Here is a 14,452-nt window from a genome sequence, read left to right as displayed (position 1 = left end):
GAAACTTTAAAAACAAAATGCTTCTGATAATTTATTTTTAGAGAAGCAAACAAAATATTTCTCTTTTTATCATGAAAAGAATACTTCTCAGGCATTTCTAACAATACCACCATGATCAGTGATGAAAATTTGATATTGTCTCAAATGGAGATCTACTGAATTTCATTAGTTAGTTAATCAGTTTTATACTAGATGGCACCACCTCTTTAAAGAGTATTTTGTTTGTAAAAGCAATGTTTATGTTTATCATTTCTTTCACATGCAATTTTTTTCTGTTGACTTTGCGAATTTTTAAAACGTTGTCTCTGAATCTTTGTTATCAATTTACTCTCAAATAAATTTCATGTTTACATTAAAAAGAGTTGAAATAAGAAGCAAATGAAATAACTATTATCTTAAGCAGCAACAGTGTTTATCTTTCTTAAATTCATTATCTCTCTTATTTTAATACTCTGCTTAAATTGTTTGTAAATAGGTTTTGAAACAACTTAATATAACAGTACAAAATCAGGTATATTTTTTCTTATCTCTTATCTGTTTCATTTATTATATGCATGAAATTCTTTATATAATCCATATACATACAATTTAGGGGCTCATTTTTAGTTATATTAATATCAAGTAATTCGTTGAAATATTTAAACAAGCTAATCTAATTTTTTTTTTAAATGTTTCACCTTTTTATTCACACACTGAAACTTTCTTTATACACAGCAAAAGAAATAAATATTTTGCAAAAGTAAAAAATTATTAATATCAAATCATAATAAATCTGATCAAAGAAATTTGAATAAAATGGCAGAAAAAAAAAGTAAGTACACAGTTTAGTAAGGTAGATTGTCTACTGGAAGAATACTGAAAATGTTATCAATTCAGTGACAAATAACAAAAAAAATCTATTAAAAAAATAGCTAGGTATTAAAATGACAAGAGTTAACTTTCAAAAGATGCAAATTAGAGGGGAAAATGCTCATTAAACTTTATATCAAGTTTTAAAAAAAAATTCTTTCTTCCCTCCTCGTACATCAGAATCCTTTGCTATTAAAAAATGTATGTTTTTTCTAACAGTTTACAATAGTTTCTACTAATCATAACTTCTTTTTACTAAACCAACAATTTTATTAACTCATAAAATAAAATCTTCTTCTACTATACAATAACAATTCGAAGTTACACAATAAATGAGACCAATAAACATACAAATCAGGATCTAACTTTATGAATAAATATAATGAATCTTAGTTAAACAGCAGCAGAAGCTAAAAGGACATCTATTTAGGAGGAAAATAGGAAGGAAAAGAGTAGTTTTCATGTATATTAATACATAGTATTAAAATTAATGTGCTACATAAAATGGAGTTTTCAATACCAATGGCTTCATGAAAATTTAACAGACTTATTAAGGACACAAGTACTTTTTATTTTTTAATCACATAAAATTGCTTCATAGCAAGCGTTATTCCTTTCCTAATAGCTAGAATACATTTTTCAACATAGTTCTCTAAAATCTGTAACACTTTTCAAATTTTTACTAGGCCTGCAATTGTTATAAACTTGCTGTTGCCTGCCATTATAATTTGCTCATGCATCTCTATAAACTCATCAACTGCTGCTTCTTTGCTATGTGAATCCACCAGCTTGCTGATGTCATCAATACAAATTTCCAAATCTGACTGCTTGATAAGACTAACAATTTCTTCTATTACTGAGTGACTTGATCAGTTTCTGGCATTATTTTTATCTTATTTTCAAAAAAGAATGGGTACATTTTCTTACAGACACCATTCAAGTTCCCTCCACCCCCAATTTCACTATAAGGCTAATGATTCTCACAGCTTCTGAAACACCTTCTAGTTTCAATGCAGAAAATCATAAGTTGGAAAAATAAGGAACCACATAATTCGAGGTATTACTGAAATACTGTATATTTCTGTATATCAGCTGAGAATTTTTGGAACATTTCCTAAAGCTTAATTACATGGGTCGGCTTATATATGGATACACTAATCTCAGGAAAAGACATATTTACCTTTCGGTTAGCTGGACACAATAGCTAAATTTCGCACTTGTTTTACTTTAGTTTATGTTTTTATGTTTATGAGGGGGAAGGGGAATAAATGAAATGAGTTATTCATTTTACGAAAGTGAGCTGTTTTATTTTCGAAACTGCTTTTAATGCTAGTTTATTAATCACCAAAGCAAAAGATCTGGATGTTGGCAAAATCTGCTCCCACCCTTCTCTACATAGAAATGCTCAGCAGCAATTTTGTTGTTAGAATTTTCAGCAAATGTGATCCTGTAGTTTAAAATATGCCATATAAGAATTCCTCTTCCTGCTATCTCTCAGACAAAACATAAAATGACACAGAAAATACCACAGATTGTACACGAGGCAGAAAATGAAGGGGGGAAAAATGCAAGCTATAAATGAGGTTACGAGAGTTAAAACTATGGTCTCTGGCATTTTACTTTACAACTATTTGACTGGAAACTGTTCCATACGTTTTACCTACTTGGTAACATTTTTGCCCTCATAGTAACAAGTTTGAATATTACAAGAATTTTGTACTCCCCCTTTTGGCTTATATATGAATTTGGGGTAAATTTTTGAAGAAAATATGCACTCTCAGCTTATACACAGATAAGCTCATATATGGAACTATATGGTACTTTAAATCTCTAACTAAGGAAAAGATATACTTTTGCTAATAGAAAATTTTAAATAATTATGAGAGAAAAAAATCTTGTAAATATTTTTTTAAAAATTTCTATTAAAGCAGTTTAAAAAAATGCTATATAACTTCTAAACTAAGAAAATGTCATTTGACTGCAAATAAAAATTAGATGTTAAGATTGTTAACACGTTGAGCACCACGCGTACTTCTTAGGCAATCCTGTTCAGGCCACGCACGCCGCTTAAAAGAGCTGGTATTGTAGGGTCAGGAGTAATGGCCAGAAAAAAGACTACGAGAGTTGTCACATTTTGTATTAGCAGTAATGGAGAACCTTTTTTATGTTTACCGTGTTTCAATGAAATCCATTAGTCCTGTAATGAATCAAAATTAAGTAAACTTTAAATAAATTTTCTGTAATTCCATAAAAGTGTAAATTTTATAGTTATACATGATACACACTGTCAGACAGCGGCAGTCGGCGCGGCCTAAACGGAAAGTCTAGTGTCGGCCACAGATGGCTGATGCAGCCTAAACGGAAAGTCTAGTGTCGGCCACAGATGGCTGATGCGGCCTAAACGGAAAGTCTAGTGTCAGTCACAGATGGCTGACGTGGCGCTCAACGTGTTAATTACACATAACAACTTTTGACTATTTTTTGAGGAACAGCTCCTCCCCCCAAAAAAGCAATAGTTAAAGAAGATATGATAATAAAAAAAATATACCTTGCATGTGCTGCACAATGCATGGAATTGTTTGAGACCTCCGATGAACAACACCTTCACGAACCTCACCAAACTGCCCAATACCCAAAACAGTTTGATGAACATCTAAATGATTTCTAGGTATTTGCCAATATTTCTCTCTCAGTTTTTCATATACCTCAGACAAATCTGCATCTTCACTAATTTGTAACAGTCCAGGAACAAAGCCATTTTCATCCTACAAAAAATTAATATGCATATTAAAAATATGTAACCTGTTCTACACAATACCATGATTTTGGGATTTAAGCATTTAAATTCAAAATGTACACAGGAAGAAATCACATGCAGTATATCCATAAGGTAAGTACTCCTGTCATAAATTACTATTTGTGTATTATTCAGCACCCACTAATACACTGCTAATAATCTATTAACGCTTTTATTGCAATGAAATATATTTTTAATATCAGCAGATCAATAAAACATTTTTTTTTTTTTTTTTATTTCCAATGGGCACTGCTTCATAGTTGCCAGAAAAACAATCAAACTTATTCTCCCTTGCTCGTTTCTACCTACATATGCACTCAATAGTAAGCATGTGATGCATTGCAATAAAAAATAGGATTTAGATGAAGTAACACTGGAATAACTTTGAAGGCATACGAAAATGATGTACCTGCTCCTGCAAAGGGCAGAATGCAAGTATGTGTTTGCTCTATCTCTCTCAGCATCTTAAAGAACATTAACCGCCTTCCAAAAAAAAAGGAAATAATAAAATATCTTTCTAGAAGAATCCAGAATAGCTTTTACACTGCTAATAGCTTACAAGAAACCAAGTTAGGTGTAATACTTTTGGAAAGTATCAACAAATATCATCCAATATACAAATGCTCACAATTCTCCAGAGAGTTAAAAAAGATGGTAAATATAAGCTAGTTGTAATTTTCTGTAATTGCCCCCTGTAGGAGATATGTTATCACTTTCCATAAAAATCTTTCTTGAGTGTTCTCAAATCAGTGACATGTTTTGTCATGGTTTACCAAAATGGACAAGAAGAAAAATTATAAGCCTCTCTAAAGCATCCACATGTGGACAACAGTGAAAGCTGTCTCAAAGTGAAAGCTGTCATAAGTCAAATTATTATATCATTTAACAAAGCTGCATCCAAAATTTCTGAATTGTTGGCATTTTATTATGCTAAATGCAAGTTGAACTAAATTAAATATATTTATACTATCCAATCAAAATTTAAGTCACAGATATGCAGGGTGTTTAAAAAAGAATGACCAGATTTCAAATAATTATATTTAACAATAAAAATAAGCTACAGCAACAAAAATAACAAGTAAGTTGTTAAATTCACTTACTGTAAATGTGCATCTACAATCTGCTGCATGGACAGCATCAAGACAGGTGCTGAATTTATCCCAAATGCATTTGAAAGTGTTTTCTTCCACAGAAATTATTACAACTGTATTAAGCTCATCCAAGCCATCTGTAATTCTGTTATTAAGCTCATCCAAGCCAACAGTTAATGGTGGAACAAACATGTTCTTTCACACATATCCAGAAGCAAACCTTATACTATATAATGCCTGAAGATCTTGGAAGTTAAGAAAATACTGCCAAGCCTTTTGGCCCCACGCATCTTATTTAAGGTTGAAGCAATGTTTCATTTGGAAACCAGCAATTATTTAAAACTCAGGTCATTGCTTCTCAAATAGTACAAATTTCATACACCATTAGTTAGTGCATAGTTGCACAAACACAAGGCTTCAAAACCAGGCCATACTTTATCAAACATACTGTTCAACTTTAAAATTCTCTGTTTTATTATGTCATTTAGCAAAGCTGCATCTCAAAATTTCTGAAATACTGGCATTTTATTATGTTGAATGCAGAAGGAAAAAAAAAAAAGAGGAAAATGCCTTCATGAAAATTACAGGAATTTTAAATACGAGGGCATTTCGAAAAGTAAAGACACAAAGGCTCGTATTCCTTTAAAAAAAAAAAAAAAAACATTTATTTAGAAAATGTCAGTTACATCTTATTAACTGGATTATTTATTATTTTTTGGATACCCCCGTTATCCAAACATTTGTTAAGTTGGTGCACAAGCTTTTGTATCCCACAGTCATAGAAGGTTGCCGCCTGTTGAAACTTAGCACACACACAATTTCCTGTACCTTAAATTGACAGTCGCAACTTCATAAAGAGTTGTCATTGACACTTCTGGTATGATCTGATGCAATTCTTTCAATATGAGACGTCTATTCACACGAATTGCTTCCTCTGTTCTCTGAAGAAGGACATCAGAGATCACAGATGGCCGACCTGTTCTTTGTTCGTCATGAACATCGGTCCTACTTTCAGAGAAATGACGATACCATTTCATTACATTTTGTCGATTCATAATGTTCCCATAAACAGAAACAATTTCTTTGTGAATATCCGCTGGTCGCTGACCTTTTTTTGAAGAAAACGTATGACGGAGCGCACTTCGCATTTGGCAGGATTCTGAATTGGCGCAGCAATTTTAAACACAACCTACTCCAACCAGAATCAACGTTGAAATGCCGAACTACCACGAGGAGAAAGCTAACAGTTCAAGGTTAACACCTGTGTTGCCAGCTTGCTCACCAAAACTTTTCTTTTCCTCTGGTGTAAGGTGTATCTTTACTTTTCGAAACACCCTCGTAAATATAAGAGGAAGGGGAGACTAAATATCAGTACTTGCTGGCCAATGATAAATAAACAATAGCCAATTTTAAAAAAAAGTTTCGCATTTTTATTTTAAATATGCACTTATTTAAAAGCAGTAATTTACTATTTTGACTAGAAAATATGATACTGTGTTTATTAAAATAATTAACTGATACAGGTTACATTTTTCTTTTAAATTATGACAATGAATAACATAGATAACTAAAAACTCAAAATTCATGAACAACTCAAGACAACAGAGAAGAAGTAGATTCAAATTTTATAATGTTAAGTTTATGTATATGAAATTATTACAATGCCTCTTCATTGTAATAGAGAGAAAAAAAGTGTTATAACTGAAAAGTTCTCAAATGAAAGAACCCATACATTTAAATTATACTAAATAGACAAAGTACAAATTTGATGCGCAATGCCCAATTAATACAGAAACACAATAATATATATATTGTAATATTTTATTATTTAACAAATAATTATATTTATTATCCTTGATATTGGAGTGGCGACGTCATATTTTGTATCATGTAACCATTGCTCAGCAACGTCAGAAAATGTTTTAAAATGATAATTCTGAAAGTTTTACCAGTAGTAGATGTATGAAAACTTTATACAAAAAGAAACTCTAATATAAAGCTGGAGTGTGAAGCTGTAATGGATAGAATTGTATTTAAATTATCTATCTTCGTGATTTGAGAGTAAAATTTATGTTTTACTAAGAAACTCATATGTTATTACGATAAAAACTGCAAAACATGTTACAATATATATGTACCATAATTAAAAAAAAATAAATAAATAACACTTTGTTAGTTGATTTTAAAAAAAAAAAAAAAAAAAAAAAAAAAAAAAAAAAAAACTAGTACTTTTTTAGCGCTGGGTAATGACTAAAATAGTCGAAAGTGCCGCTGTTTGTGAAAATGGTGTTTGGTGATCAATGTATAATCATGAAATCTACCAAAACTTTAGACAGCTTGATATTGTCAAGGTCATAAAAAGCCACAGGATTCAATGCTTGGGTCATTTATATAGAACTGATGATAGAAACCCAGTAAAACAACTCACATTTACCAAACCTATGGGAGCTATAAAGCGAGGAAGGCCACCAATTAGGTAGCTTGATACTGTTGAGGATGACATTAATACCATACATAAGGGAGACCGGAGGAGTATTACCATGAATAGGTCCAAATGGCATAGACTGATTGAAGTGGTCTTGGCCAACAGTAGGATGTAGTGCCTCAGAAGAAGAAGAAGAATGATTTTTATTACAAAATTTTTAGATTTTACTGGTTTTGATTATATTTTCTCACATCTTTGCTCTAAATTTATTACATTTTTGTGTCTATATATGCACCGGTTTAAAAAAATTAACAAAAAATTACAAAAACAAGCCAAATTTAAATAAAGCCAAAAATAAGCCAGTATAAAATCTGAATATGTTGTCAAATATGGATTTCTGAGTAAAACTACAATATACAAATTGGTGGTGCTGCAATCGAAATATGTTATCTGAGAGAAGCATAAAATTGCATGCTTCAGAGCAAGCCTGAAAATTTTGCTGTGACACTGAGATAAGAAATCTGGGTCAATTTGTAACAATGACCTCCAGACATCATTTGCCTGAAGAACTGCAACAGAAAGCTATTGGGAGACTAAACTCAGGACAAAGTCACACAGAAGTGGCCAGATGGCTGAATGCAAGACCTTCTGTGGTTCACAGACTTTGGCAACACTTTCTAACCACAGATTTGGCATCCAGAAGGTTCAGCCAAAGACAGCTAACTGCTACAAAAGACGCCAATGACTGATTGTTGTTATGTGCACCAAGGAACAGAACTTCAACTCAGATCTTCCTTTGTTGCAGTCACTCGAAGGTTGGTGTCAACATCATCACTACACAGAAGGCTTCACAGAAGGAGGTCTGTATGCGATGCAACCAGCCATTTGCGTCAGATGATAGAAGAGAATGTTTGAGATGGGCACATCAACATGTCCACTGAACTGATCAATGAAAGACTGTTTTCTTTATGGATGAGTCCAGGTTTAGCCTCCAAAACAAGTCATTATTTGATTTGGAGAGAACCTGGAACACATTATCATCCATCAAACATCCATGAAAGAGATGCATACAGAGGAGGCAGTGTCTGTGGTTGGGGTGGTATCTCTTTGGGTGGATACACAGATCTCCATTTCTTTCCCAATGGAACCATGAATGCTCAGGCCTATACAGATGGCATCCTTGATGTTTATGTATGCCCTTATGCAGGGGCAATAGGTAATAATTTCCTGCTATGGGACGACAATGCCAAACTGTGCAGTGTTTCTCATCATGGATGATTATATTCAGCAGCAAACAATTCAGCACATGGCATTGCCAGCTCGATCACCGTACCTAAATCCAGCAAGCATGTTTGGGATGCTGTAGGAAGATGCACAGCTGCTCTCAGTCCTCCTCTTCAGACTCTTGCTATGCTTGCAACTGCTTTGCAAGAGCAATGGCTTTCACCTCCTATGGAACTGATAGACTGCATAACTGACAGCATCGTACATCGCTGTATGTGTTGTACATGACTTCTAGGGAAGATCATACTTCATACTGAAGGCAATTTTCCTACACCAAACTGACAGATCAGATTTGTTCATTTTATACATATGCTAATTTCTATAGCACCATAATTGTCTAGTAATTTTTTTCATGTTATTTTATATCTTACTAATATATATATAGAGAGAATTATTTATTCATGTTCATATAATAGTTGAAAAGTCCTTTTTTGTTGTTGTTAGGTACATTTTCAGGGACTCCTGCATTTGGTTTTAGTCAAGCCAGATGTGAAAAAGCAATGAAATTTCAGCTCGAATATTTTTTCTTTCCCCCAACCTACACATTTTTTGTTTTGTTTTGTTTTTACTTAGTATATTTTGGAATTTAAAAATTATTCCTTTCTTCAATTTTGAAAATTATTTTTTGTATTGCAGCACATACTGATAAATGGTACAACTAATGCCATTAATAACTGCTACTTAGCATTACTAAGTTATTGGAAATGAAAAAAATAAAAACAGATGAATATTAAACATGGAGTAGTTTGCAACATAATTTCAAATCAAAGTACAGTAATGAAAGAAAATAATATTTGGAAATATTCCTACTTTTTCTTGCTGGAAGCATTCACTTTGATCCGATGTAAGCTTGTGAAAGAAAAAGCAAGTTTGCAAATGCAGTGCAAGAAATATTCAGCTGTGTATCCCTTGTAAACATTTATTAAGATATATTCTTATTAGCACAGAATCATGCATTGCAGCAAATATGCAAGTTTTCAGCTTATAAAAATATTTCAATGAGCAAAGAATCAAAAATAACACAAAATTTTACTTGCATTAAAAACCAGACATGCTTACAACATAACTGTCAAGAAACTATGCTATGTGCTTTAAATAGTTAAACTATAACTAACTGAACACTGGATCTAGGTTATGAAAATGGATCTAGATTAGAATATAAAAATGTAAAAGAAATGAAAAATTTGAAACTAGATTTAAAGAATGAAAATAATATAAAAGAGGTGGTTGGTTTGAGCATTTAGAGAGCATAATAAAATGCATTTTAAATCAAAACTCATGCTGCACACAGTTAAAAGACAAATTTCTTCTTCAAACATTTTACTAAATAAGATACTATAACATAAAAATGACCATATTAAAATAAAATGTAATGCAACATAAAATTGAGAAATATTTTAGTTAATTTACCTAAAATAATATGTTGCTCAACTTTTAGCCTTCTGTACTAAAGGAAAACTTTTGGGAATTTGAATTTTTTTTCAAGCAAAGTACAGAGATGTTTAATTATGGCAAAAAATGCCTTTGCAAAGTCTATAGTTAAGTTCTTCATGAACTCTACAGTTAAGTTATGAAAAACTGGTCTATAGTTAATTTCTACCAAAAAAAAAAAAAAAATTCATGCTGCCAATTCAGTAAATCACTACGACAAGAGCCTGAGATTAAATTTCAGCCATTCATTTAATCCCCAAATTCTAAAATCATATTCACATCTATAATAAAGTTCTCTAAAGCTAAATATCAAAACAGCTTATTCAGCTATACATTCTAATGAAGAAATTGAAATAAAGAAATCAGTTTTTAAGCTAAAATATTCAATTGATATTAATAAATTAAAAACACTGCTTCTAAATTATCTTCTTTTATAGGTAGATAATTTCACAATCCCTTAAAAGCCTATGATGATAAAACCAACAACTGACATCTATTTAAATAAAGATTCCTAAGTACAGGTACTTTGGGATCATTACAGTAAGCACAAGAACTTTTTGTCTGCATCTACACTACATGAAGACTAAATAAAATTTTTAAGAGATTAAAATAATAATAATAATAAATAAATAAATAAATAAATAAATAATTTTTTTTTAAATAAATCATACTTGTAACTTGTTTTATAGCATTCTCTAAAAACTGCACTTTAAAATTATGAAGTGCACAAAAAACATTTGTTTTAGTTTCTTAAGTTATTTTAGGTCTTCATTTTCTTTCTTTTCCACACACTTTGAATTTCATATCTTAATATGAAATGAGAAAACAATCTTCATGCATTTTAAGCAAAGGAAAATGATGCATTTAAAAAAATACAATTACAGTTGCATTTGAAACAATGCAGTTAAAAATAAAATGCTACATTCAAGGACAATAAAAAATTAAAATAGTCATTAGGGAAAAAAAAATTACCCCTTCAGATCCATGAACCCTTAATACCATTTCATCAGATGGCCTTCGTTTGCCATAACGCTTCCTAAGAAGGAAATAAATGATAACAGATAAAACTAGGAGAAATCCAAACACTCCAATAGCAGCTGAGAGGATCACAGATAATGGTGAACTTGTCTGAGCTAAAAGTTAAACAAAATTAAAATTCACTCATATATTTGATATATTTCATACGTAGCCAGATCCAAAAATTATTATTATTTAATTTTAAACATTTATAGAGCAATTTAGCATTCACAAAATATTTTTATTTTATAAATTCTATAACAATGTACAGTCAAAAGTCGTTAATCCGGACACCCATAATCCGGAATGATCTATAATCCGAACCTCAAAAGCTACAAACTTTCTGCGCATGCGTCAACGCATAATGCGTTCACGCATGTGCATAGGCGTTTATGCATGCGCGTGATACTTTTACGCATGTGCATATGTGTGTGCGCATGCACATAATATGTTTACGCATGCGCGTTTAATGTATAACGAACAGTATAAGCTAAGCTCTAATTATCTATTTCAGTTAATGTTGCAGATTGCATTGTTCCTTAATTTTCGAATTGGATCCGGCTTATTATTTTTTCCAGATTGTTAGAGCAATTTTATAAAAGTAAGCTTGAACTTTCGATTATGTCAAATAGAATTTCTGATGCTACAACTGCCAGAGCGAAAGTATGTTTCGATGTCCATCAAACAAAAAGTGGAATTGCTGCAAAAAAATGGATAAAGACATATGTTTCTCTACCCATTCCGAAATCTGTTTATCAGTTTCGCACTTCTCTGAGGGGGGGGACGTCGCAGCGCACAAAGAATTGGAAGTTAATCTGTCAGCACTATCTTTATCTTCAGGGCAGATGTTTTTATTTTATTTGGCTTATAATTCCTTACTAAATGTAGTATTTCATGTCGATGTACTCCGTCTTTGATATGATTTAAATCAAATTCCTTGGCATTATAATTCGCTTCTGATAGTGAAGAAAGTGACACAGAGGTTATTGAAAACGAAAAAATTTCGATTGACAAATTAGTCGGTATTCTCGACACAGCAATTATAGGACTTGAACAGTGGAACTTTGTAACTGAACAAGAAATTATGTCTGTTTATAGAATTAAAGAGAAAGTATTATCACATAAAACTTACATTGAAAGAAATGTTTAATAAAGTAAACAAATAAATATTAAGCTGCTGCTTTTTTTTTTTTTTTTAATTTTGGTACCCTTTAAATCATAATTGTTCTTTATTTCATAAATTACGGTTTCATATTTTTAATTGTATAATATCTGCATGCCATATTACCAGATTTAAACTTATGATCTATCTATAATCCGGAATCGCCGAAGTCCCGACGCGTCCGGATTAAAGACTTTTGACTGTATTTATAAAACTAAGGACTTATTTGTCTGTATTTACAGATTCAAATATTGGAACCTGAGTTAAGAAAACCAAGATATTGCACTGTAACACCTTCATTCATCAATAAAAATTAAGAAAGTGGTCTTTTTCCTGCCAATTTTTTTAATCTTTATTTTAACTCAACCTCCCCCCCTTTTTTTTTAAACTCAAACCTATAGTGGATATATTCTGCGCTGTTTTCATAACCGGAGGAGGGAATGAACATATTTATTCAAATGCACAAAAATAATTTAGTTCAGTGCACCTGAGTTAACTCAGTTGAGTGCATCAAGAGGTTGAATTTAGAACCTTTAAGATATGTTAAACAGATTTGGTATAATGTTTTTCATAATCCCAACATTAATTTTTTTCACATCTCTGTACATACCTGCTAATAAAAATTATAATAATAAATTCCCAAAATTAAAGCAAGATTTGAATTCAATATAAAAGAAAATTTTTAGTCTTTAGATATTTATTTTTTAAGTGAATCCTAAAGTACATAGGCTAGGGTTATTTACGGAATAACACATCGGGCAAATGGCTTCCACGGCTTTGCTGGCACATACGCATCTTTCCGTCAAAATTTTTCATGACCTTTCTGCATAATTGTGGTTGAATTTCGTTGATGCAGCGCTTAATTTCCTCTTGTAATGCACATGTGGTTGTGGGATTGTTGACATAGACCTCTGACTTCAAATAACCCCTTAAGAAGAAATCTAATGGTGTTAAATCACATGATCTAGGTGGCCAATTCTGATCACTAAAACGAGAGATTACACGATCAGGAAAGCCTCATGCAGTAATTGAATTGTTTCATTGGCTGTATGGCATGTGGCACTGTCTTGTTGAAACCACATATTGGTCACATCTATATCATCCAATTTCGGCAGAAAGAACTGTGTTATCATGTCGCGATATCGAGCACCATTAACAGTTGCTGCTTGACCAGCCTCATTCTCAAAAAAGTATGGTCCGATGATGACTCCTGCCCAAAATATGCACCAAACAGTGACACATTGCGGGTGCAGGTGAAAATGTGTTTCATCGCTTAGAATCATTTTGCTCGAAAAACCAGCATCCACTTTTAGATGATTAATGATCCATTCCACGAAATCTCTTCGTTGTTCATGGTCATTAAGCTTCGTTAATTGAATTTTGTAAGCATGAAGACACAGATCTTTTAAGAGTATACGCTGTAGAGAGCTTCTTGAAATTTGCAATTCTTGTCCACGAAGCTGAATTGATGTTCCTGGGTTTTCACCAACACTCTCACGCACTGCTTCAATATAGACATTTGAACGGCTTGTTTTTGGATGACCGGTGTGTTTAGCGCCTCCAACTGATCCAGTCTCCATGAATTTTTCAATTAATCTTTTCACAGTTGACGAGGTTAAAACACTGTTTTTACCATATTTTGTATAAAATTTTCTAACTGCGGCTGCCAAACTTTCATTATTTTAAAAATACTGTTCAATAATAAAGACACATTGTTGTATCCTATAACGCTCCATTTTCACTAACCCTAAACTCTCGGCTTTCAAACTGTTCTTTTTACAGGGTTGCCAACAATTTAATGCAAAAATGGCACCAAATTCAAATCTTGCGTTAATTTTGGGACACCCTTTATGTATGCTGGCTATAAAAAATATAAAATTAATCAGCAAGCTGAGAAGATAAATATATATGTCTAGTAAAAAATGTATTTTTGAATAAATGTTTTAATTTTTTCCATATAAACTACAACTTTAAAGTACATCTGATCATCATTTTAAAAAAAGACTTCTGTTTTCAACTTTCAGTTTGTGAAAAATAAATATGCTTATATATTTATCGATCTTTTCTTTCTGTTTCAAACATTCATCACTTGATATCAATAGAACCAATAATATATTATGTCTCACATATTTTAATGAAATATATAACATGGAAAAATCTTGAAAAAATGTTAATATTTTTTTTAATAATATAAAGAACTAAAATTACTGAAATAATTTTTAGAAAAACTTTTTTATAAATTCAAAATCTTAATTATCATTAATTTGTAACTAGAGCATTCAGATTATTTTCACTCATCTTGACGCAACCACTTATCTTGTTACTATCCCTCATATTGTAGAAGATGTTAAATTATAAACAGAAATTTTCCAGCTCTATTCTTGTAAATTCTTAGT

The 14,452-nt window shown here is 31.6% G+C and overlaps 1 protein-coding gene across 8 annotated transcripts in view; it reads right to left on the bottom strand.

Moving 5' to 3' along the window:
* Nucleotides 1–14,452, bottom strand: part of Wsck (tyrosine-protein kinase Wsck) — a 70,841-nt gene that overhangs the window by 31,037 nt on the left and 25,352 nt on the right. For 6 of the 8 annotated variants that reach the window (XM_085819847.1, XM_085819849.1, XM_085819848.1 and 3 more), the window contains 3 exons: nt 10,850–11,010; nt 9,257–9,295; nt 3,398–3,614 (listed from right to left, as the gene is read on the bottom strand). In XM_085819847.1, the coding sequence (XP_085675973.1) occupies nt 3,398–3,614; nt 9,257–9,295; nt 10,850–11,010 (417 nt within the window). The remainder of the gene's footprint in view (nt 1–3,397; nt 3,615–9,256; nt 9,296–10,849; nt 11,011–14,452) is intronic. The other 2 variants (XM_085819853.1, XM_085819854.1) reach the window with 1 other exon arrangement.

This window comes from Stegodyphus dumicola, chromosome 7 (assembly GCF_044657685.1).
Source record: "Stegodyphus dumicola isolate Sdum_Otavi_A_Nest chromosome 7, ASM4465768v1".
Classification (NCBI taxonomy): Eukaryota; Metazoa; Arthropoda; class Arachnida; order Araneae; family Eresidae; genus Stegodyphus; species Stegodyphus dumicola.
The sequence above is the reverse complement of the archived record's forward strand: the minus strand, read 5'-3'. Positions and strand labels throughout refer to the sequence as shown.